This window comes from Cynocephalus volans, chromosome 3, assembly GCF_027409185.1.
Source record: "Cynocephalus volans isolate mCynVol1 chromosome 3, mCynVol1.pri, whole genome shotgun sequence".
Classification (NCBI taxonomy): Eukaryota; Metazoa; Chordata; class Mammalia; order Dermoptera; family Cynocephalidae; genus Cynocephalus; species Cynocephalus volans.
This window is the reverse complement of record NC_084462.1, coordinates 173420393-173440830: the sequence shown is the minus strand read 5'-3', so window position 1 is coordinate 173440830 and position 20438 is coordinate 173420393. Positions and strand designations below refer to the sequence as shown.

The following is a 20438-nucleotide window of genomic DNA, read 5'->3' as shown; positions in this document are numbered from 1 at the left end:
TGGTATGATGTATCATTGTTTTCATTAGTTTCAATAAATTTTTTGATTTCCTGCTTGATTTCTTCTTGGACCCATATGTCATTAAGTAGAATGCTGTTTAATTTCCATGTGTTTGTACAGTTTCCAGAATTTCATTTGTTATTGATTTCTAATTTTAATCCATTGTGGTCTGAGAAAATATGAGGGATAATTCCAATTTTTTTGAATTTGTTGAGACTTCATTTGTGACTTAATATGTGATCTATCCTGGAGAATGATCCATGTGCTGATGAGAAGAATGAATATTCTGAGGTTGTTGGGTGGAATGTTCTGTAGATATCTGCCAAGTCCAATTGGTCTAGAGTATTGTTTAGATCTTGTGTTTCTCTGCTGATTCTTTTCCTAGATGATCTGTCCAATATTGGCAGTGGGGTGTTCAGGTCCCCTGCTATTATGGTATTAGTGTCTATTTCCTTCTTTAGGTCTAATAGAGTTTGATTTATAAATCTGGCTGCTCCAACATTGGGTGCGTATATATTTATGATTGTTATGTGTTCTTGATGGATCAATCCTTTTATCATTACGTAGTGTCCCTCATTGTCTCTTTTTATGGTTTTTAGTTTAAAGTGTATTTTATCAGGTATAAGAATAGCTACTCCAGCTCATTTTTCTTTTCTGTTTGCATGGTAAATCTTTTTCCATCCTTTCACTCTTAGTCTATGTGAGTCTTTATGGGTGAGGTGGGTCTCTTGAAGGCAGCATATAGTTGGGTCCTCCTTTTTAATCCAGTCAGCCAGTCTGTGTCTTTTGATTGGGGAATTTAAGCCTTTTACATTAAGAGTTGTTATTGAAAAGTGTTGATTTATTCCTAGCATTTTATTGATTATTGTTTGGTTGTCTTAGGTGTCTTTTGTTCCTTGCTTTCTGATTTACTGTTTGTTTTCTGTGTTTGTTGGTTCCTTGGGTTGTAGATAGCCTTTTTGTTTGTTTGTTTTCTCTTCATGCATGCCATTTTTATTATACTACTGGGTTTTGATTTTTCTTGAGTTTTTATGGCAGTGGTAGTTATTTTTCAGGAACGAAACCCAGTACTCCCTTGAGAATTTCTTGTAAGGGTGGCCGTGTGGTGGTGAACTCCTGCAGTTTTTGTTTGTGTAAGAAATATATTATTTGCCCTTCATTTCAGAAGGATAGCCTTGCAGGGTAGAGTATTCTTGGCTGGCAATCTCTGTCTTTTAGTATTTTGAATATATCATCCCATTCCTTTCTGGCTTTTAGGGTTTGTGATGAAAAGTCTGATGTTAGTCTGATTGGGGCTCCCTTATAGGTGATTTGATGCTTCTCTCTTGCAGCTTTTAAGATTCTCTCTTTGTCTTTGAGTTTTGCCAATTTGACTATAACATGTCTTAGAGAAGACCTTTTTGGGTTGAATATGTTTGGAGATCGTTGAGCTTCCCAGATCTGAAGATCTGTGATTTTTTCTATACGTGGGAAGTTTTCTGCCACTATTTTGTTGAATATGTTTCCAATGCAATATCCTTTTTCCTCCCCTTCTGGAATACCCCTGACTCGGATATTTGAGCGCTTAAGGTTGTCTGATATCTCTCTCAGATTTTCTTCAATGCCTTTGATTCTTTTTTCTTTCTTTCTTTCTTTTTTTTTTTTTTTTTGTTCGTTTGCTTGTGTTATTTTAAACAGCACATCTTCAAGTTCAGAGGTTCTCTCTTCAACTTCCGCAAGCCTGCTGGTTAAACTCTCCATTGTGTTTTTTATTTCACTGAATAAATTCTTCAGTTCAGCAAGTTCTGCTACATTTTTTTCAGGGCATTGATTTCCTTGTACATTTCTTCGTTCAGGTCCTGTATACTTTTTCTTGTTTCATCAGGATGTCTAGCTGAGTTTTCTTGTATCTCATTCAGTTTCATTAACATGCAGAATGAGGAATCAAGAAAGCCTGCCCATTTACAATAGCCACCAAAAAAATAAAATACTTAGGAATTGAGTTAACCAAGGAGGTGAAAGATCTCTATAATGAGAACTATAAACCACTGCTGAGAGAAATTAGAGAGGATACGAGAAGATGGAAAGATATCCCATGCTCTTGGATTGGAAGAATCAACATAGTGAAAATGTCCATACTACCCAAAGTGATATACAAATTCAATGCAATCCCCATCAAAATTCCAAAGACATTTTTCTCAGAAATGGAAAAAACTATCTAGTCATTTATATGGAACAATAAAAGACCATGCATAGCCAAAGCAATGCTGAGCAAAAAAAATAAAGCTGCAGGCATAACACTACCTGACTTTAAGCTATACTACAAAGCTATAATAACCAAAACAGTATGGTACTGGCATAAAAACAGACACACTGATCAATGGAATAGAATAGAGAATCCAGAAATCAACGCACACACTTACTGCCAGCTTATCTTTGACAAAGGCACCAAGCCTATTCACTGGGGAAGGGACTACCTCTTCAGCAAATGGTGCTGGGATAACTGGATATCCATATGCAGGAGAATGAAACTAGATCCATACCTCTCACTGTATACTAAAATCAACTCAAAATGGATTAAGAATTTAAATATACACCCTGAAACAATAAAACTTCTTAAAGAAAACATAGGAGAAACACTTCAGGAAATAGGACTGGGCACAGACTTCATGAATACGACCCCAAAAGCACGGGCATCCAAAGGAAAAATAAACAAATGGGATTATATCAAACTAAAAAGCTTCTGCACAGCAAAAGAAACAATTAACAGAGTTAAAAGACAACCAACAGAGTGGGAGAAAATATTTGCAAAATATACATCCGACAAAGGATTAATATCCAGAATATATAAGGACCTCAAACAACTTTACAAGAAGAAAACAAGCAACCCAATTAAAAAATGGGCAAAAGAGCTAAGTAGGCATTTCTCTAAGGAAGATATCCAAATGGCCAACAGACATATGAAAAAATGCTCAACATCACTCAGCATCCGGGAAATGCAAATCAAAACCACATTGAGATACCATCTAACCCCAGTTAGGATGGCTAAAATCCAAAAGACTATGAACGATAAATGCTGACGAGGCTGCGGAGAAAAAGGAACTCTCATACATTGTTGGTGGGACTGCAAAATGGTGCAGCCTCAATGGAAAATGGTATGGAGGTTCCTCAAACAATTGCAGATAGATCTACCATACGACCCAGCTATCCCACTGTTGGGAATATACCCAGAGGAATGGAAATCATCAAGTCGAAGGTATACCTGTTCCCCAATGTTCATCGCAGCACTCTTTACAATAGCCAAGAGTTGGAACCAGCCCAAATGTCCATCATCAGATGAGTGGATACGGAAACTGTGGTATATCTACACAATGGAATACTACTCAGCTATAAAAACGAATGAAATACTGCCATTTGCAACAACATGGATGGACCTTGAGAGAATTATATTAAGTGAAACAAGTCAGGCACAGAAAGAGAAATACCACATGTTCTCACTTATTGGTGGGAGCTAAAAATTAATATACAAATTCACACACACACACACACACACACACACACACACACACACACACAAACACGGGGGGGGGGAAGAAGATATAACAACCACAATTACTTGATGTTGATATGACAAGCAAACAGAAAGGACATTGTTGGGGGGGAGGGGGGAGGGAGGAGGGAGGGGGTTTTGGTGATGGGGAGCAATAATCAGCCACAATGTATATCGACAAAAGAAAATTAAAAAAAAAAAAAAAAGAAAGTAAAGAAGTAAAAAAATTAATTAATTAATTAAATTAAATTAAATTAAATTAAATTAAAAAAAGAATTATCACTCGAAATTCCTTGTCAGACATTTCAAGGGCTTCTTGTTCTGTAGGATCTGGAGCTTGAGAGTTATTATCCTTTGGTGGTGTACTTTCTTGATTATGCATATTTCTGGTATCTTTTCTTTGATGTTTATTCATTGTGGCAGGGGGTTTCACAGTCCACAGGTTTGACACTATTGACTGACTAAGATGTTGCTGTGGTTGCCAATTTCGTATGGCTACCTCAGTGACTGCTCAGTTGGCCACTAGTGCCTTGCGTGTGTGGTTCCCTCGGGTCTTGGGCCTCTCCGGGGAGCCACCTCTCTGGTCAGCTTGGACTCTGCCAGGCTGCTGGATCATGGGGCGGTACCGCAGGGTGTGTGGTCTCTGCTGAGCTTCCACCTCCCATGCTGGACTTCTCCCTGTTCCATGTGCTCTGGGCTCCCCTGCTGAATGTCTCCCTGCTCTGTGCGTGCTAGGCTGGGCTTGGGATGGAGCCGGGTGGCGGCAGTGAAGCCTACCTGCTGCTGGATCACGTGGCGGCAGCCCCCCCACAGGGTGTGTGGACTCTACAGAGCTTCTATCTCCCTTGCTGGAAGTCTCTGTGCTCCATACAAATTGGGCTGGGCTGCTGGATCGTGTGGTGGCAGTGTGGTCCCTGTGGAGTTCCTGCCTCCCCTGCCGGACGTCTCTCTGCTCCGAGTGCACTAGGCCAGGCTGGGAATGGAGCCGGGTGCCTGCGGTGAAGCCTACCTGCTGGATCACGCAGTGGCAGCCCCACAGGGTGTGTGGTTTCTGTGGAGCCTCCGCCTCCCTTGCTGGACGTCTCCCCACTCTGTGCACACTGGGCTGGGCTCGGAATGGAGCTGGGTGGCGGCGGTGAAGCCTATCTGCCGGATCGAGCAACGGCAGCCCTGCAGGGCATGTGGTCTTCCCGGAGCTTCTGCCTCCCCCACTGGACTTCTCCCCATTCCATATGCACTTGATGTTATGTTTTTATAGTTTAAATCAGTTGATTTGTGGGAGAGAGTGACACTAGGGACCGTCTATTCCACCATCTTGACCGGAAGTCCTTTTTGTTCTTTTTAACAGTCAAGGCCATCATCTCCAGAACCAGCCAGCCTTCCTGCAGAAGATATTAGTGCAAATTCCAATGGCTCAAAACCCACAGAAGTTGTGCTAGATAATGACAGAGAAGATATTTTTGCAGGTAATTGTTGTATCTTTATTTTTTAATAATGGCCAAGCGTAGTACATATTCTATTAGGTAGAAAATATTCTCTGAAGCAAAACTGAAATTCTGTGCAAAGTATTAGTGATAATTCTTCTTGTAACAACTTAGAAGGATGAGCAATTTCCAATTAGATTACTAGTTTCTGAGGCTGGGAAGTCCAAAGTCCATCTGGTGATGGCAACAGTGAACCAGGGGTCTCACATTGCAAGATGGTGGAAGCAGAGAGAGAGAGCAATCCACTAATGGCTTAATCTACTACTATGAATCTATTACTCCAGCCTCATGATCCAATCACCTCTCAAGGCCCCACCTTTCAAATACCATAATTAGACTTCCCACTCTCTTAACACTGTTATAACAGGGGATCAAGTTTCCAACACGTGAACTTGTGGGGGCCTTAACACATTTAACCCATAGCATTGGGCTTCTCAGAGCAGGTAGGTCGCAGGGCCTGGAGGAGCCTCTATGGGGAGATGGTGAGAGCCTTGGGGCTGGTGTCATGGAACCCACGCTTTGAAGAGCTTGTCTTGAGTTTCTCAGCAGTGGCCGAAGGAGCTCCCTTTTACGGGGAGAACTGAAAGAGTGGAGTCACTCTTAGTCCCTGTCAGCTTAGAAGGGCCTGAAGGACTGTTCTAGGTGCAGTAGTTAGACAGACCACTTCCCTGGGGTCCAGGGAGGCCTGGGAGTGGCTTGTGAGCTTGTTTTAGGAATACAAAGGAATAACAATGGCACCCGGGGGGGGGGGGCAGGAGGGGTGCCTTCTTGCTTGGTTTCACAGATGAGCAAGCTGGGGCTGTAGGAAAGGACTTGCCCAAGACCACCCAGGTAGAAGGACCTGGAGTTGAATTTCCGCATGGGTCTATCCTCAAAACCCATGTTCTCAAACAGGGCCTTGTTGAGGTAAGATGACAGGAATCATCTTTTCTACCAGAAGGGAGGGACAGTTCCGCCTCTGGAGGAGAGGACACGTCAACAAGTCAACGGGGCATGGTTATGATCTAAGGAGAGGAACAGCAAGGGAACTGGTGTGGGCCAGAGCAGGGGGAAGCGGTGTGGGCTGGAGCGGTCAGGGTGGCCTCTTGGAGGCTCTACCTTTTTCTCTCCTTTAAAAAGAAAAATAACAGCTTTATCAAGATATGATTCACATACTGTACAATTCACCCACTTAAAGTATACAATTCAATGGTTTTTAATAAAGCCACAGAGTTGGGCAACCATCACCACAATTGATTTTAGTATATTTTCATCACCCCCCCAAAAACCCCATAACCAGTAGCAGTCATTCCTCATTCTCTTTTCTCCTCCCAGCCCCTGGCAACCACCAATTTACTTTCTGTTTCTATAGATTTGTGTATTCTGAACACTTCATGTGAATGGAATGTGGTCCTCTGTGACTGGCTTCTTTTATTTAGTGTTTTTGAGGTTCATCCATGTTGTAGCATGTGTCAGGACTTCATTCCTTTTCGTGGCCTAATAATATTCCACTGGATGGATACACCACGTTGTGTTTACCCATTCATCAATTGATGGACATTGGATTGTTTCCATGTTTTAGCTATTATGAATAAGGCTGATATAAACATTTGAGTACAAGTTTTTGTGTGGACATATGTGTTCATTTCCCTTGGGCATATACCCAGGAGTGGAATTGCTGGGTCATATGGAAACTCTCCGTTTAGCCCTTTGAGGAGCTGCCAGGCTGTTTCCAAAAGTGGCTGCACCATTTTCCATTCCCACCAGAAGGCTGTACTTTTCATGGTTATAGGTTCTTTCTTTTCTCTTTAACTTCTGACAGACTGATTTGGTGGAAATGCCGGGGAAGGTGGGGGAGGAGTGAGCAGCAGGGCAGAGGCATGAAGGGCAAAGGGGCCTGGTGATGCTTTTCCCAGAGCCCTGGGCTTTGGACCTGTCTGGCCTCGGTTTGCCACATGGGCTCAGGCAAGTCACCTCTCCTCTCTAGGCTCAGTTTCCTTATCTATAAAATGTAGGTGATAGACCAGTTGGTCCTATTTGGAAATGTCTGGAGATATTTTGGGTTGTTACAGTGGGGAGGGTGATGCTACTGGTGTCAGTGGGTACCGGCCACGGATGCTGTTAAACATCCTGCAGTGCACAAGGCAGCCCCAATAACAAAGCATTATCTTGTCCTGTATTAGTTTGTTTTCTGTTGCTTATAACAGAATACACGAAACTGGGTAATTTATAAGAAAACAAAATTGATTTCATACAGTTTTGGAGGCTTGGAAGTCCAGGGGGCACATCTGGTGAGGGCCACCTTCTTGGCATGGACTCTCTACAGTCCCTTGGTGGCGCACGGTATCACATAGCAAGGGCTGGACATACTCATTCATCTGCTATCCTTACAAAGCAACTAGCGTCACTCCCATGATAACCATTTGTCCATTAACCCATTAATCTATAAATGGATTAATCCATTCACAAACCATCATGATCCAATCACCTCTTAAAGGTCCCACCCTTCAAATACAATATTGGGAATTAAGCTCCAAAATGAGCTGGGGGGGGGCATTCAAATCATAGCAGGCCTCAAATGTCAAAAGTGCCCAGGTTGAGAAACACTGCATTAGACTAAGTGACCTCTTAGGGTCCAGTCCTGCTCAGTCACTCTGCAAAATTCTTTGGGGGCAGACCAGGCTCAGGAGGCATTTTTGAGTGCCTGGGCACTTAGAGGAGGGGCCTCCTGTTCCCACCTGTGTTGCTGTGGATATTGTACAGTCTGCCCTCTGTATCTGTGGGTTCTGCAACCATGGATTCAACTAACCGTGAATGGAAAATAATCAGGAAAAAAAACTGCTTCTGTGCTGAACAGGTACAGCCTTTTTTTCCCCTTGTCATTCCCTAAACAATACAGTATAACAACTATTTACACAGCATTTACATTGTATTAGGTATTATAAGCAATCTAAAGATGATTTTAAGTATATGGGAGGATGTGCATAGATTACATGCACGTAGTATAGCATATCAGGGACTTGAGCGTCTGGCGATTTGGGTACCTGAGGGAGGTCCTGGAAACAATTCCCTCAGTTATTTGAGGGATGACTGTATTTGATGTGAGCTGGTGGCTTTTCCCCTCTGCTCCCATCTAGATGTGGCACCCAGCATAAGTGAATTAGATGCCAGGCTTAGGGGGTAAGCGGACTGCCTTGTGAGGTAGTGAGCCCCCCGTCAGCAGAGGCATTCAAAAGGAGTTAGCGTGGCCACCTGTCAGGGATATGGAGGAGGCACCCGGCGTCGGGTCCGAGGCCGCCCTTGAGCGATTTCGGGCAGGAGGGAAGGCAGTGGCTCCGGGCCGAGGAACCCCCGGCGCTGCGCCCTGGGCCTCCCCACCTGCCGGCCCCCTGTCGGGCGGGCTGCCGCGGAGCGCGCCTTCCTTCGCACGTGGCCCCGCGCCAAGCCGGAGACTTTCCTCTAAGTTTCCCTCCTGGGAGCCCCGCGTCCCGCAGCGCCAGCCCGCGGAGGCGGCATCCCGAGCTCGGGCGCCCGCGCCGGGAGCCTCGCTCCGGCACCGCCCGCCGCCAGGCCCGGCCCCGGGGGGGCGCGGCCGCCGGGGCTTCCGCGTCCCCCAGGGGGGCTCCCGGCCGCGAGCCGCCGCCGAATGGCTTGTGACAAAAAAACCCTTGACCACCAAGGCCAGCCTCTTCCTGAAAGCCCCGCTCGCTCCGATCCAGGAAGTGGAAGGGAGCGAGCGCCCCAGAGCGCGGCGGCGGCTTCCCCACTCGGCGCGGGGCTGGCGGCGGCACCGGCCCGGCCCTTCCCGCGGGCCAGCGCCAGGGGCATGCGGGAGCCCGCAGCGCCGCCGCTCACCGTCCCGGAGCTGCCGGCGGCATGATGCGACGGGCCGGGGCGCCCGCGCGCGGGGACCCCGCGGGGTAAGTCGGGGCGCGCGCCCCCCGTCCTGACCGACCCATTTCACTTCCCCAAGGTCTCCGAGAGTCCTTGGGGCTCCGGGAGGGACTTCGGACCGCAGGACCTCAAGGGTGTCGTGCTGAGACGGATCCCGGTGCTGCGGGAAGGGGGCGTCCCTGGCGACTCTGACGATTTGGCTAAACTTTTAGGCCGACATTGCTTGCTGGAAAACCAGCGCACACTTTCGGCAGCTGGGCGGGCGGGTTGCGAGGGAGCGCGTCTCTACCTGTCAAAGCCGGGGCTGCCCGTGTGGACGCGGCCCCCTCCCCCGCTCCGGCTCCTGCCCGGCCTGAACTTTGGATGCAAACACCAGAGGTCCCGGCCCCACTGGGCCGCGGCACCCGCAGCTCTGCCTGAGCCCCCCGCGCGCCCTCGTGCTTGGGGCCAGGCCCGGCGTGGGGTGGGGACCTGGGCTCAACCTCGAGCGCTCGCTGCCCAACAGCTGACCCACCGGAACCCCCTCCCCCTCCTCCTCCCTTCTGGCCTGGCCGGTGACGGTGACCCTCGGACCGGCCTTTCCAGAGCCTGGTGCTTGGGAAGGGTCCAAGGCGCACGGGCTGCGCATGGCTTGTGGGGTCCTCGGGGAGAAGGCACGGCTTGGAGTGCATGAAGCCGAACCCGTTCGGGAACCGGCTTTCTAGAGGGATCCCTGGCGTTCAGTTTCGCGCCCCGCCCCACCCCCGCCCCCCAACTCGCAACCTCGGGCATTGCTTGGGGCTGCGCGCTCGAGAGAAGGTCCCGTCGCCCCGCCAGACCAGAGGGCGTCCCGGGAAATTTCGAGATGTTGAGGAGGCGCCAGGTTGGAAGGGGATCCGTGGGAAAACCTTTCAGATACTTTCGGGGTGCAAACGTTGACGGGCGCATACGGGGAGGCATTCCCTTGGGTTTATAAGTCCCGGGCCTGCTTCTCTGATAGACACCTGCGCTGCCTGGCCCAGCTCTGCCACCTCATCTCCCAGGGCCTCAGTTCTCCACTTTGTAAAACGGGAGAGTTGGCCCGATCTTGTGCAGTCCGGATCGGGGGACAGCTGGAGGTGACTGGCTCCCTCCCGGGTGGGAGGGACTGGGAATGGCTTGGAGGGGCCCTTAAGCTCATCTAGATCTGAATGCCTCCCTCCTTCTTCCCTCCTCCCCCATTGCGACCTCAGCCCGGAAATTCTGTGCTGGTTGCTTTCCACTGGAAGTGACCTCTGAAAAGACAAATGCCATCCGGTGGAAGGAACTGGGAATTCCTTTGGGGAAGGGGCCCTCCCTGGGGCAAGTATCAGCCACACCCAAGATTGCAGTGTGGAGCCCGAAAGGAGGAGCCTGGAGGAGTTTCTTAGGGAGGAAGGGGAGGTGAGGGGCCAGGGCCCTGACCTCCCAACTTCCCATTTTCCCCAGCGATGACCTAACCTGAGCCACTTCTTCTTGCCTTTCTTTGTTCATTTCTGGGCCAGTTATTTAACCTCTCTGTGCCTCAGTTTACTTACCTATAAAATAAGGATAAGTAGTAGTAACTACTTACAGTTGTTTTGAGGATTAAATACCTAGAAAGAGTTTAGCACATTGGCCTATAAGGTAAACCCTTAATATTATTATTCTTACCATTATTATCACCATTCATTGGGCGTGACCCCTCCATTTGCCAATTACATAACCTTGGACAAGTGACCTGGTCTTATCTATAGACTAGGAGTAATAATAACACGCACTTCAAGGGTTGTTACATGGGTTGGATGAGTTCTTATTTAAGTAGCTGCCCGCAGGCAGCTGAGAGTTAATGCACCAGCTCAGGCAGTGTTTGTTACATCCTAAATGCTATATGAATATTGGTTTGTTGCTTTAAAAAAACCCTGCTGTATTTTAGAGGACCTTTTGGTTTGGAAGTGTTCCTAGGTAGCATCCTATTTAACCTTGCTCTGAGCTCAGGAATCCCCTTGACAACATTCCTGAAAGGTGTTTGCATACCTCCAGTGATGGAGAGCTTGCTAACACTTTGGACAGGGAGAAACCTGAGTTGCAGGCTGCCTCCCTGTAAATTCTACCTTTGGAGACCCTGTTCTCCCATCAGGAGCTGATCCCTCTTGACTCTCAAGTACTAGAGGGCAGTTCTCAGGTGTGGCCCCCACATCCCCTGCTCCTTGGCTACGCATCTGCTGTGTTATAGCCTCCAAGATTTGGAGAGCCCATGACCCCTCACCCTACCCCACCCCCAGACCCTGCTGACCAATCCATGCTGGGTCCTTCCACTCTGCTGTTCCAACAGCTCACTCCTACTCTGGGGGTCAGGGGGTGGGGGTGGGTCAGGGATGTTCAGACAACTGGGAAAATGCCTCCCATCCTTACCCCCAAATGGCTAGGATGGAGTGACTTAAGTGATGTCCCCTGGAATAGAAGTCTGAGGATCTTTCCAAGCAAGCTGTATCTATTTCTTGTTGAAAAAATTGGCTGGGCAGAGACAAAGTGCAGACAGGTTGTCTGGTTCTCTGGGCGCAGACACCTTTTCTCACACCTTTTAGGACTCTGCGATTCATTCATTCTACGTTCTTTCAACAGTCTCTGCACTAGCCAGGGGTGGGGGCCCAGCATCAAACCAAGCCCCTCCCCACTTACAGCTGATATTCCCTCAGAGAAGAGACAGAAAGTCAGGGTAGGAAGTGTGGGGAACCCAGATTGTTCTGGACAAGTGGTCAGAGGTGGCTGCCTCGAGGAGAGGGCATTTAGCAGAGGCCTGGAGCACGTGGGGAGAGTAGGACCGATCCTGGGGGGAGGGAGGGGATGTGTGTATGTGGTTGGCCTGTTGGGAACTCAGGCCACTACCTGATTTGGATTTGGGCTGTACTGAGGACAGATGGTAGGGGAACAGAAGCAGAAGCAGAGAGAGACCTGCAGGGAGGCCCCTGCAGTGGCCAGTAAAGAAGGGTGGTGACCGTGATGGGGTGGGCAGTGGAGGGGTGAGAAGGTGGAACCACAAGATTTGCTGGTGGCTGGGAGGTGACATGGGAGAGAAGAAGTCGTGGAGGATGACTCTGGTGAGGCTGTGAGTGCCAAGGGGACAGTGCTGCGGGGGGACAGATGCCGACCTGCATGGGAAGTCACCTGAGAATGGTTTCTCTCACAGCCCACTTAAGTCAGTAGCTTTCAAGGGGTGGGGGAGACTTAGCAGGCACCCCCATCCCCACTGCCCCATCATGGCAAGCAGACCAGACAGACATATTTTCATATATTTGGTATATTGACATCTGCTTAAGATTTCATTTAAAAAAGGATTCCACTCTTGGAAAGATGTGGCTGTCACTGACCTAATCCAGACCGCTAATTTATCAATGAGGAAACAGAAACTCAGAAAGAGGAAGTACCTACTCCAGTGTCGTGGGAGCTGGAGGTGGGACTCACGTCTCCTGAACCTTAGCCAGATACAACACAGGGTCCTGCTGAAGCCCTGGAGGGGAGCCCCTCAACCACTCCAGGCTCTGAGTCAGGGGGCTCTTCCAGGGTGGGGCCCACCCAGAGTAGGGCCAGTGATGGATTCAAGGTCCGAGCTCGAAGCTTCAGCTCTGCCCCCTGGCCTGGCTTCCTTGCTTTCAGGAGCTAATGTTCCCTGGCTGGTACTCAGCTTGGAGACCAGCCCCTTCCAGACCCTAAAAGAGCCTGCCCTGCTGCCCCCACCCAACCAGAAGCCCCAATACATTCTTCAGAGGCAGCTAGGAGTGCAGGGGATGGGGGTGCAGGGCCTGCTTGGGTTGAGGGAGTCTCGGCACATTTACCCCCAGGCCCTGATCTTCAGTGAAGCAGCACGTGTTAAAAGCTCAACATTTTAACCCTGGAGATGCAGAAATCAAAAAGGGAAACACACCAGCAATTGGCCTCTGATGGAAGCAGAGGGAGGCGTGACATTTAAGGGAAGGCACCCCAGACCCCTCCCCATCCTCTCAGGCCTCCCTGGAGCTCCATTTTGCAGACAGGAGTCTAAGGTGGCCTCAGTGCCTCCTAGCCACAGGGTCAGAGCAGAAAAAAGGAAAAATCAAGCGACAGATGACCACAAATTCTGTCCCTCCGACCCCCTCACAGATTCTACCTGTTGGGGTGAGATCCTCAGTCTGTATCAGCTAGGCAGTGACAAATGAGCAGAACTGGGTGGGCAGCAATGAAGAGGGGACAGCAGGCCTGGGGAGGGAGGGAGTCTACCCTACAGAACCCAGAAGTAGATGACGCACATTGCTTGTCAGTGACAGTTATCAGATAACAGGGTTTGAGAGAACAGGAAAGCAAATTTTGGCTGGGGATAGATTGATGGAAAGGGGGCTGCCCACAGGACCCCATCTTTGTGGCCCAGCTCATTCTAGGGGTTGTGGGGGAACCTATGTGCCCAGATAGAGCCCCAGCATGGGGGAAGTGGCTCAAAAAAGCCCCTTAACTTCCTGTTTGCCCCAGCTATCTGCCCCCCGTAGGGGGTCACTTTCAGAAGGGAGTGAGGGGCCATGAGTCAGCTTGTTCTTAGAAGTTGACCTAGATGCGGTTGTCGCTGCTCTGATGGCCAGCTCTAGAATTTTCGGTAGATAGAACCGTTACCCCAAACCCTCTGAGAATCAGGAAGTCAACTGCTTCTTCCCTCCCAGGGGTGTTCAAGACATGGAAGTTTTACCCAAGATTGGAGCCAAAGATGGAAATGACAACTTTAATGACTTTTCTATACTGTCGATCTCCCCTCCGCCCCACCCCTCAATGAGGCCTTCTAGTGGTTGGTTCTTGCTGCTAGAGACAGAGGGCAGCTGCTGCAGCCGCTGTCGAGGACTCTCCGGCTGGCCAGGAAAAGCAGCATGTCCCCCTTCGGTCCCCTAATCACCCTCAGGTGCCACGCTCTCCTACTTAAAATACCTCTCAAGGAAGCCCTGTCCCCCATGCCCAGCCCAGTCCTGCTCGAAGCCAATGCACGGCTTCACTTTTCTGTCCTCCCCAACATGCAGACGTGCAGAACTGACTGCCCGTAGCCTCACACCTTTGCCCACGAAGTTCCTTCTGGCTGGGATGCCCCCTCTCTGCTCCCTCTGCCCTTATTAAAGGGCGCACCTCCTCCACGAAGCCCTCTATCCACACCCGCTCACAGGGATTCCTCCTTTTTTAACATTCACATGAAGCACTTGTTTGCCCAGCAATTTTAGACAAGCCAAAACCCCTTTAACATCATGCCTTCCTACTTAGCTTATAAACTTCCAAAGAAAGGGGTCAGGCAGGTCCTTTAGTTCCATATCCTCATGTCCTGCGCACAGTTGACACACAATAAATGTTTGAGAATGATGACATCCTGAACGGGATTCTAAAAATCGCCGCAAAGTCTTCTCTTTTGTGTCCCAAAGCACCTGAGCTTCTTGAGCAATTTATAAGGTGGCTCAGACTGCAGGGTGGGACCCAGAAGGTGGAGGCCCAGGACTGGGGGGTGAGGACCCCACTCCCCTCTGCAGCAGGTGGTGACTCCCCCTCCCCTAAAGCTACCACACCCCTCCCCCAGACTGGAAAGAGGAGGGTGGCTGGCAACCCAAGAAATTGAGTGGGGACCCTGCTTAGCCCTCAGTCCCTTAATTTTATCTTCCCCAGCTATGCCCTGATATTTCTCAGAGAGAGAGGATGGGGGAAGGAGAAACCAGCTCTGGATCATGAAAGGGTTCTGCATCCTCAGCCGGGAGAGTGACATTAGCCGGGTGCACAGATTCCGAGGGAAGCCAGGTTGCGTCCTTCACTTCACTGAGAAACTAGGGAAATAGGGTGTTTGCCAGGGTGGCGGGGAGGGGGGTAGTGTGCGTGTGTGTTTCAGCTGAGGTTGCCAAACTGTCTCTCCCTGGGCAGAACGGTTCTTTATTCGGAGATTACGTCTTTTGTGGTGCTTAAGCCTACTTTCTTCTATGAAATGATTGGGTAAGTTGATGGTTGTTCGTTTTCAATGTCTGGCAAAATAAAAGGTTGCTGAATGAAAGTCTGAGAAAGGCTGCCTTGGTTGCTTCAGTGAAATTTATCGGTTTTGTTCCCCCCATCACACCCCCGCTTCCCTGCCACATGCCTGGCAATGAGCTGGTTGACCTAATTGTTTCATACTTGGCTGATTTGGAAGATGCTTGGGAATGTGCATGTTGTAGGACATCAGTAGGGCTGGAGGGTATCTCTAGGGTCTCCTCCCTCTGTCTGCACTCTGAAATCGAAAGTTTCCTCCAACATTGTCATTGTCTGCTCCTCAGTTCCTGGTGGGATTGGCATTCTGGGATTTTACTCTAGGACCAAGTCCCTTACTCTTTGTGGATCTCAGTTTCCCCATCTCAGAAATGAGCTCAGTGATCTCTAAGGTCCCTGCTTGTTCTGCATTCAGTGATCCCCACAATTACAGGCAGCAGAAGCTGATATCCTAGAGCAGTTATTGGAGTTCAGGTAATTGACGTGCCCATCAGGGATGAGGCAACCCTTCTTCCATCCTATGGATGGAAGGGCAGCCTATGGAGCAGTCTAGAACATTCAGGTACACTTTCATAAGAAACAAAGACCCAGAAAGGAGACTTCTGGTCATTACCCTGATCAAGTGACTAGAAGAAAATGTTTTTTCACTGCTGTGGATTTATTTTGAAAAAACTAGTTTTGAAAAAAGTACCTTCAGTTTTGGGAGCCCACTTTGGGGCAAGGCCTGGGGTTTTCTGGTAGAACTTGCTGACTGGACAACGAGTTGGGAAGGATTCTCTCAGGTGGGGAGCCATCGGGTTGGGTTGGAATGGCCTCTCTGAGTGTGGCTGGATCGGTGAGGTGGAGACTGTGCGCGCCACTTTGTGTGGGGAGCTGTGGGATGCTGAGGAGATCGCAGGCAGCTGGGGGGGAGGGTCTTTGCAGCCTGTCCCTGTCAAGGTTGGAGAGGAATGAGGTCTGAGGGGAGTCCCTGCCAAGGGAGGGGTGAGGGAAGGGGCTCCCTGCCAGGCTGGGCCTCCTCTGCAGCACGCCCAGGGCTGCGCCGAGATAGCCAGCCCATCCCCATGCAGGTGGGGACGGCGGTGACACTGTGCCTCCCACCCCGACACAGTGTTACACAGTGAAACCAGTGCTTCTGTCCTGCCAGCGTGGCCTTGAAGGAGGAGCGGGGTGGGTGGGTACAGAGGAGCCCTTCCGTCAGCCTCAGTGTCCACAGGGCAGCGGGGAGGGCCTGGCTGATGCCAGATCTGTGTGGCTGTCAGCCTTGGACCTTTTATAGAAGAGTCTGGAAGCCGCCATCGTGGTCTCTTCCTCTCGCTCTCCTGCCAGTAAGGCCCTGTGTGGCCTCAGGCACATCTCCTCTCCATAGGGGTAGGGAGGGGGCCACCCCAAAAGCAGAAACACCGCTGGTGGTTAGGAGCTTTGAACGTGGCAGCAGAGCCCCTCACCCCCCATCTGGCCAGTAATTCCAGAGGGTGGCCCTACCCCAGTCAGGACATGTTTGGTAGAATGAAGCAGTCTGCTATGAAATGTCAGTTCCTTTTTAGGAGAGACAGCCCAGGGAGCGGTTGTGGTCAAGGCCCATTGTCTGTATGTGAAGCAGCGTCTGTATGTGAAGCGGCAGCAGTTACGCACATTCAGGCCACATCCTATGGGCTAATGGCGCCGGCCTCGAGGGCAAGCCCCCCACTCATCCTCCCATCCTGAGTCCAGGCAGACTGAGCGTCCCCCAGAGCCTGGCTTCACCCAAACCTGGAGCCGGGGGAAGGATTCTAGGAGATGGAGGTGGGAGTGGGGACCTTTGAGTCCATCAGTGAGAGGCCTCCCTACGGGGATTGTCCTAGTGCCCATGTCCCCCTCGGAAGGTGGCCCCATTTCACCACTGACTCTGGGGTCTTTAACAAAGCCAGGAACTTTTTATTCCCTTGTTAAGAGACAAGACTTTAAACACCAAACAGCACCCCAACTTCTTGGCTCACACTCAGCCAGAGGTGTCGAGGACTGATGTAAGGGCCTGTTTTCTGAAAGACAAGCTGGAGAAAGGGGTGGGGAAGGACAGCCCAGAGGAAGCAGAGGGGACCACAACAGTGGCAGGGAAGCCTTCCGCTCCTCCAAGGCTTCCCAGGGCTAAATTGTTCTGTGGGTCAGTACGCGGGCTTCTTCATCCACCTCCAAGGAAATTCACAGTCTGGTGGTCTCTGGGTAAAGGAGCAGCTGTCAAAAAAAGAATTCACTGGAGACCTCTTTCCCTAACCTCCATGTCCCCAGCTTCCTTAATTTCAGTCAATGTCAGAAAGTGATAATGTAAATTACTTTAGGGATGTTGCCATTCTAAGCAAGGACTTAGCTCTCTGCTGATGGCACCTGATGACAGCATTTATTAAGCTTGCTTCTTTCTGTTCTTGACATTTTTGACAGAGCATCCATCTAAGATATATTCAGGGATTCTTCTCTCAGTGAATGTCTTCCTCATCCATCCGTACACCCACCTATCCATTTATCTGCCATCCATCCATCATCCATCCATCCATCAGCCATCCATCATCCATCCATTTACTGAACACTTAAACTTCTAGAAGTTTCCACTTTATCTACTAGGGAGAATAAGGGAAATAGGCACATAATTAAAGTATAGGGCATTCTGTAAAAAGGTGCCAAGAGTTTTGCATTTGTCCATCATGAGCAGGGAGGACTTCCTGGCTGCAATGGAATCGGCATTGGTTTTTGAAGGATGGGTAGGATTTTAACCGCTGAAAGCAGGTGCATGCAGAGGAGGGTATTCCAGATAGGAGAAAGACACTGAGCGGGAAAGTGGGGAAGGGCAAGTTGTACGTGGAGCCCTGAAGAGCCTGATGTGGGGCAGAGAGAAGGGGTCTGTGTGATGGGCCTGGAAAGCGGGGTGGGACCCACTTGGCTAATGTGGAAGAGTTTGACTTTTACTACAGTGGTGAAGACCACACATCTGCTCTCCCACTTAGTAGCCAGATGACCCTGGGCAAGACACTGAACCTGAACTTGCCAGAACACTCTCTTCTTCCTCCTCTGCTAAGGAGGGTCATGATCCCCACCTCCAGGGTCGTTGCTGGGGTTACATGAGATGATGTTCTCAGCTCTTTCGGCTGTGGGACCAGTTGGGGGCCATTACCTGTACGTGTATGCGTGTGTGTGTGCACATGTGTCTGTGCTGTTGATTTTCCACAAAAATTTTTATTTTATACTTGAAAACATTTACACACAGGCACACAGAAAAAAGTGGAATTTAAAGCATCAAACAATTATCTCTTTGAATCTGCACCTAGTTCAAGTGTATGTTTACAAAAATTTTAATCACTATGTACATGTTCATTTGTGTTCCTCTTTTTTTCACCAAGTGTTACTCCCTGTACACATTTCTACACGCTGTTCTGTGGACATAATGTTGCTTATCTACCATCTTCGATGGCCTCATCATATTGTGACCATTTTAATGGTTGGAGTAGGCTTAGTCAAGTGCCTTTGTCAATTTCTTGACTTCTTTTCAAGTCCCCTCTATTTTAAATGAAGCTCCTGGAAACTTCTGTGGATCTAGGGTTTGGGTACCATTTCCTTGTGATCTGTCACCACACTGGGGTCTTTGAGTTCAAGAGTGAAGTGGAGCCTGTTGATTGGCCCCTGCATTTTACCTGGGTGTAAGTTTTAGCTGTACATTTCCCAATTTCCTTGCAGCTAGGTGTGGTCATATGATTAAGTTCAGGACACTGAGATATAAGTAGGGAGTGCAATTTGCTTGGAGATGCCCTTACAGTGAAGGGATATGTCTTTCTCACCTTTCCTTTTTTCTGTTGGTTGGAATGCAGACATGATGGCTGGAGTTGAAGCAGCCATCTTGGGCTCTGAGGTGAACTTAAGAGTAGAAACTATGCAGGATAGAATGACAATCTAGTAAGGGTCCTGACATGTTGGAGCACCACTCCAGCTCTGGAATGCTTCCCCAGGCTTTTATATGAGAGGAATACATAGCTGTCTTGTTTAAATCACTGATATTTTAGATTTTCTATCACTTACAGGCAAACTTAATTCTAACGAACACAAAATGTTTTATATTTCTTGTCATACAGCAGCAGATTACATGCCGGAAATGCTAAGCTGCTTATCAGGGCTACCTGCAAGTCCTTGTTTCCTAGTGGAGGCAGGAAGGAGGAAGAGGAGGAGAGAGGAGAGGCAGTTTTGCACTGACTAAGGCTCTTGTTTCAAGGACTAGATTGCAAACATTTTTTTCATTTTGAGTGTTTGTGAGTTTTAGATTTCACCAGAAGCGTCAGACTATTTATTCTGGTTTGTGTTTCTGACTTCCAAATCCTTCTGCATTGACAGGGCTAGATATGGTGATCAAGGCAGCCCCAGTTTCTCATCTTTTCTTTAGGTCAAGTTCTCTCCTAGGTTAAACAGTTCTTTCTAGGAGTGGGTCTGCTGTCACCCCAGCACAGGAAAGGCCCAGTCTGAGCAGTGCCTGCATCCTTGCTGGCTGCTGCAATTTACTCATTCATTCACTGTCTCTTTTGTTTGTTTGTTTGTTGTTTTTGGTGGCTGGCCGGTACACAGATCCAAACCCTTGACCTTGGTGTTATACCACCGTGCTGTTACTGACTGAGCTAACCGGCCAGCCCCATTCACCATCTCTTTATTGAGCACTCACCGGGTGTCAAGCTGGGATTGTGCTGACCACTGGCCACTGGGAGTCTTCAGTGGTCATCTCACCTCTTTGCCCAACCTTGGGAAAGGTTTGTCCTGAAATGGCTGGGACTTGACTTCCCCTTTCCAGGGACAGCTCAGGCTTATTCTGAGCCTATAAGAGCCTGCTAGAAATGGCTTGCAGACGTGGGGAGGCAGGCCCTCAGGGCTGTCTGAGAGGCCTCAAGTATGGCCTAGGATCTAGAAGTGTGGGTTGTCTGGAGAGGCTGGACAAGTGCCTCTTGAGATTGTTTGAAGGACAGTCAGAGGTCTTGTTTCCACGGGCCAAAGCAGCTCCCATCCCTGGCTCTAGCATCATCAGGCATCAGATCTTGGCATTGCTCTGGAGACCTCCTAATTCAGCCCCTGCTTATAGATGAGTTGTAGCTCAGAGAAGGTAAGTGGTTTCCCTGAGGTCTCCCAGCTGGACCCAGGCTCCTTCCAAGGCTCTGTGCAGGTACCTAGGCCACTCCTTTGTGTGAGAACCCAGAGATGGGAGCATGGGCAGATCAGTTTTCACTGGCCGCCTCTCTCTCCAGCCTCTGGAAGGTGCTGAGCCCTTTCCTGCCTCAGGACCTAAGCGCCAGTGCCCCACCTCCACTTCCTGCAATAAACCTTCCAGTCTGTGTCAGGCCTCCAGAGCTGTTGCATACAGTTGTGCAGGTGGTTTACTGCTCAAGTGCACCTAGCTTAGAGAAAGGCAAGTGGGGGCTGAAATTTCATTCTCTTGCCAAGCCACGTGTCATGACAGATGTGTGTATGTGGGGGGGGGGGCAGAGCAGGGGAGGGTTGACCTGCACCCATGGGGAGCAAAGCGCACCTTTTTCTAATTTATACAGAGGCACCATGTGGGC

At 49.3% G+C, this 20438-nt stretch overlaps 1 protein-coding gene across 1 annotated transcript in view; it reads left to right on the top strand.

The window, feature by feature from the left end:
* The first annotated feature begins 8850 nt into the window (after positions 1-8850).
* Positions 8851-20438, top strand: part of RIN3 (Ras and Rab interactor 3) — a 136374-nt gene continuing 124786 nt past the window's right edge. The window contains exon 1 of the mRNA XM_063091435.1: positions 8851-8912. Coding sequence (XP_062947505.1) covers positions 8869-8912 — 44 coding nt within the window. The 5' untranslated portion in view covers positions 8851-8868. The remainder of the gene's footprint in view (positions 8913-20438) is intronic.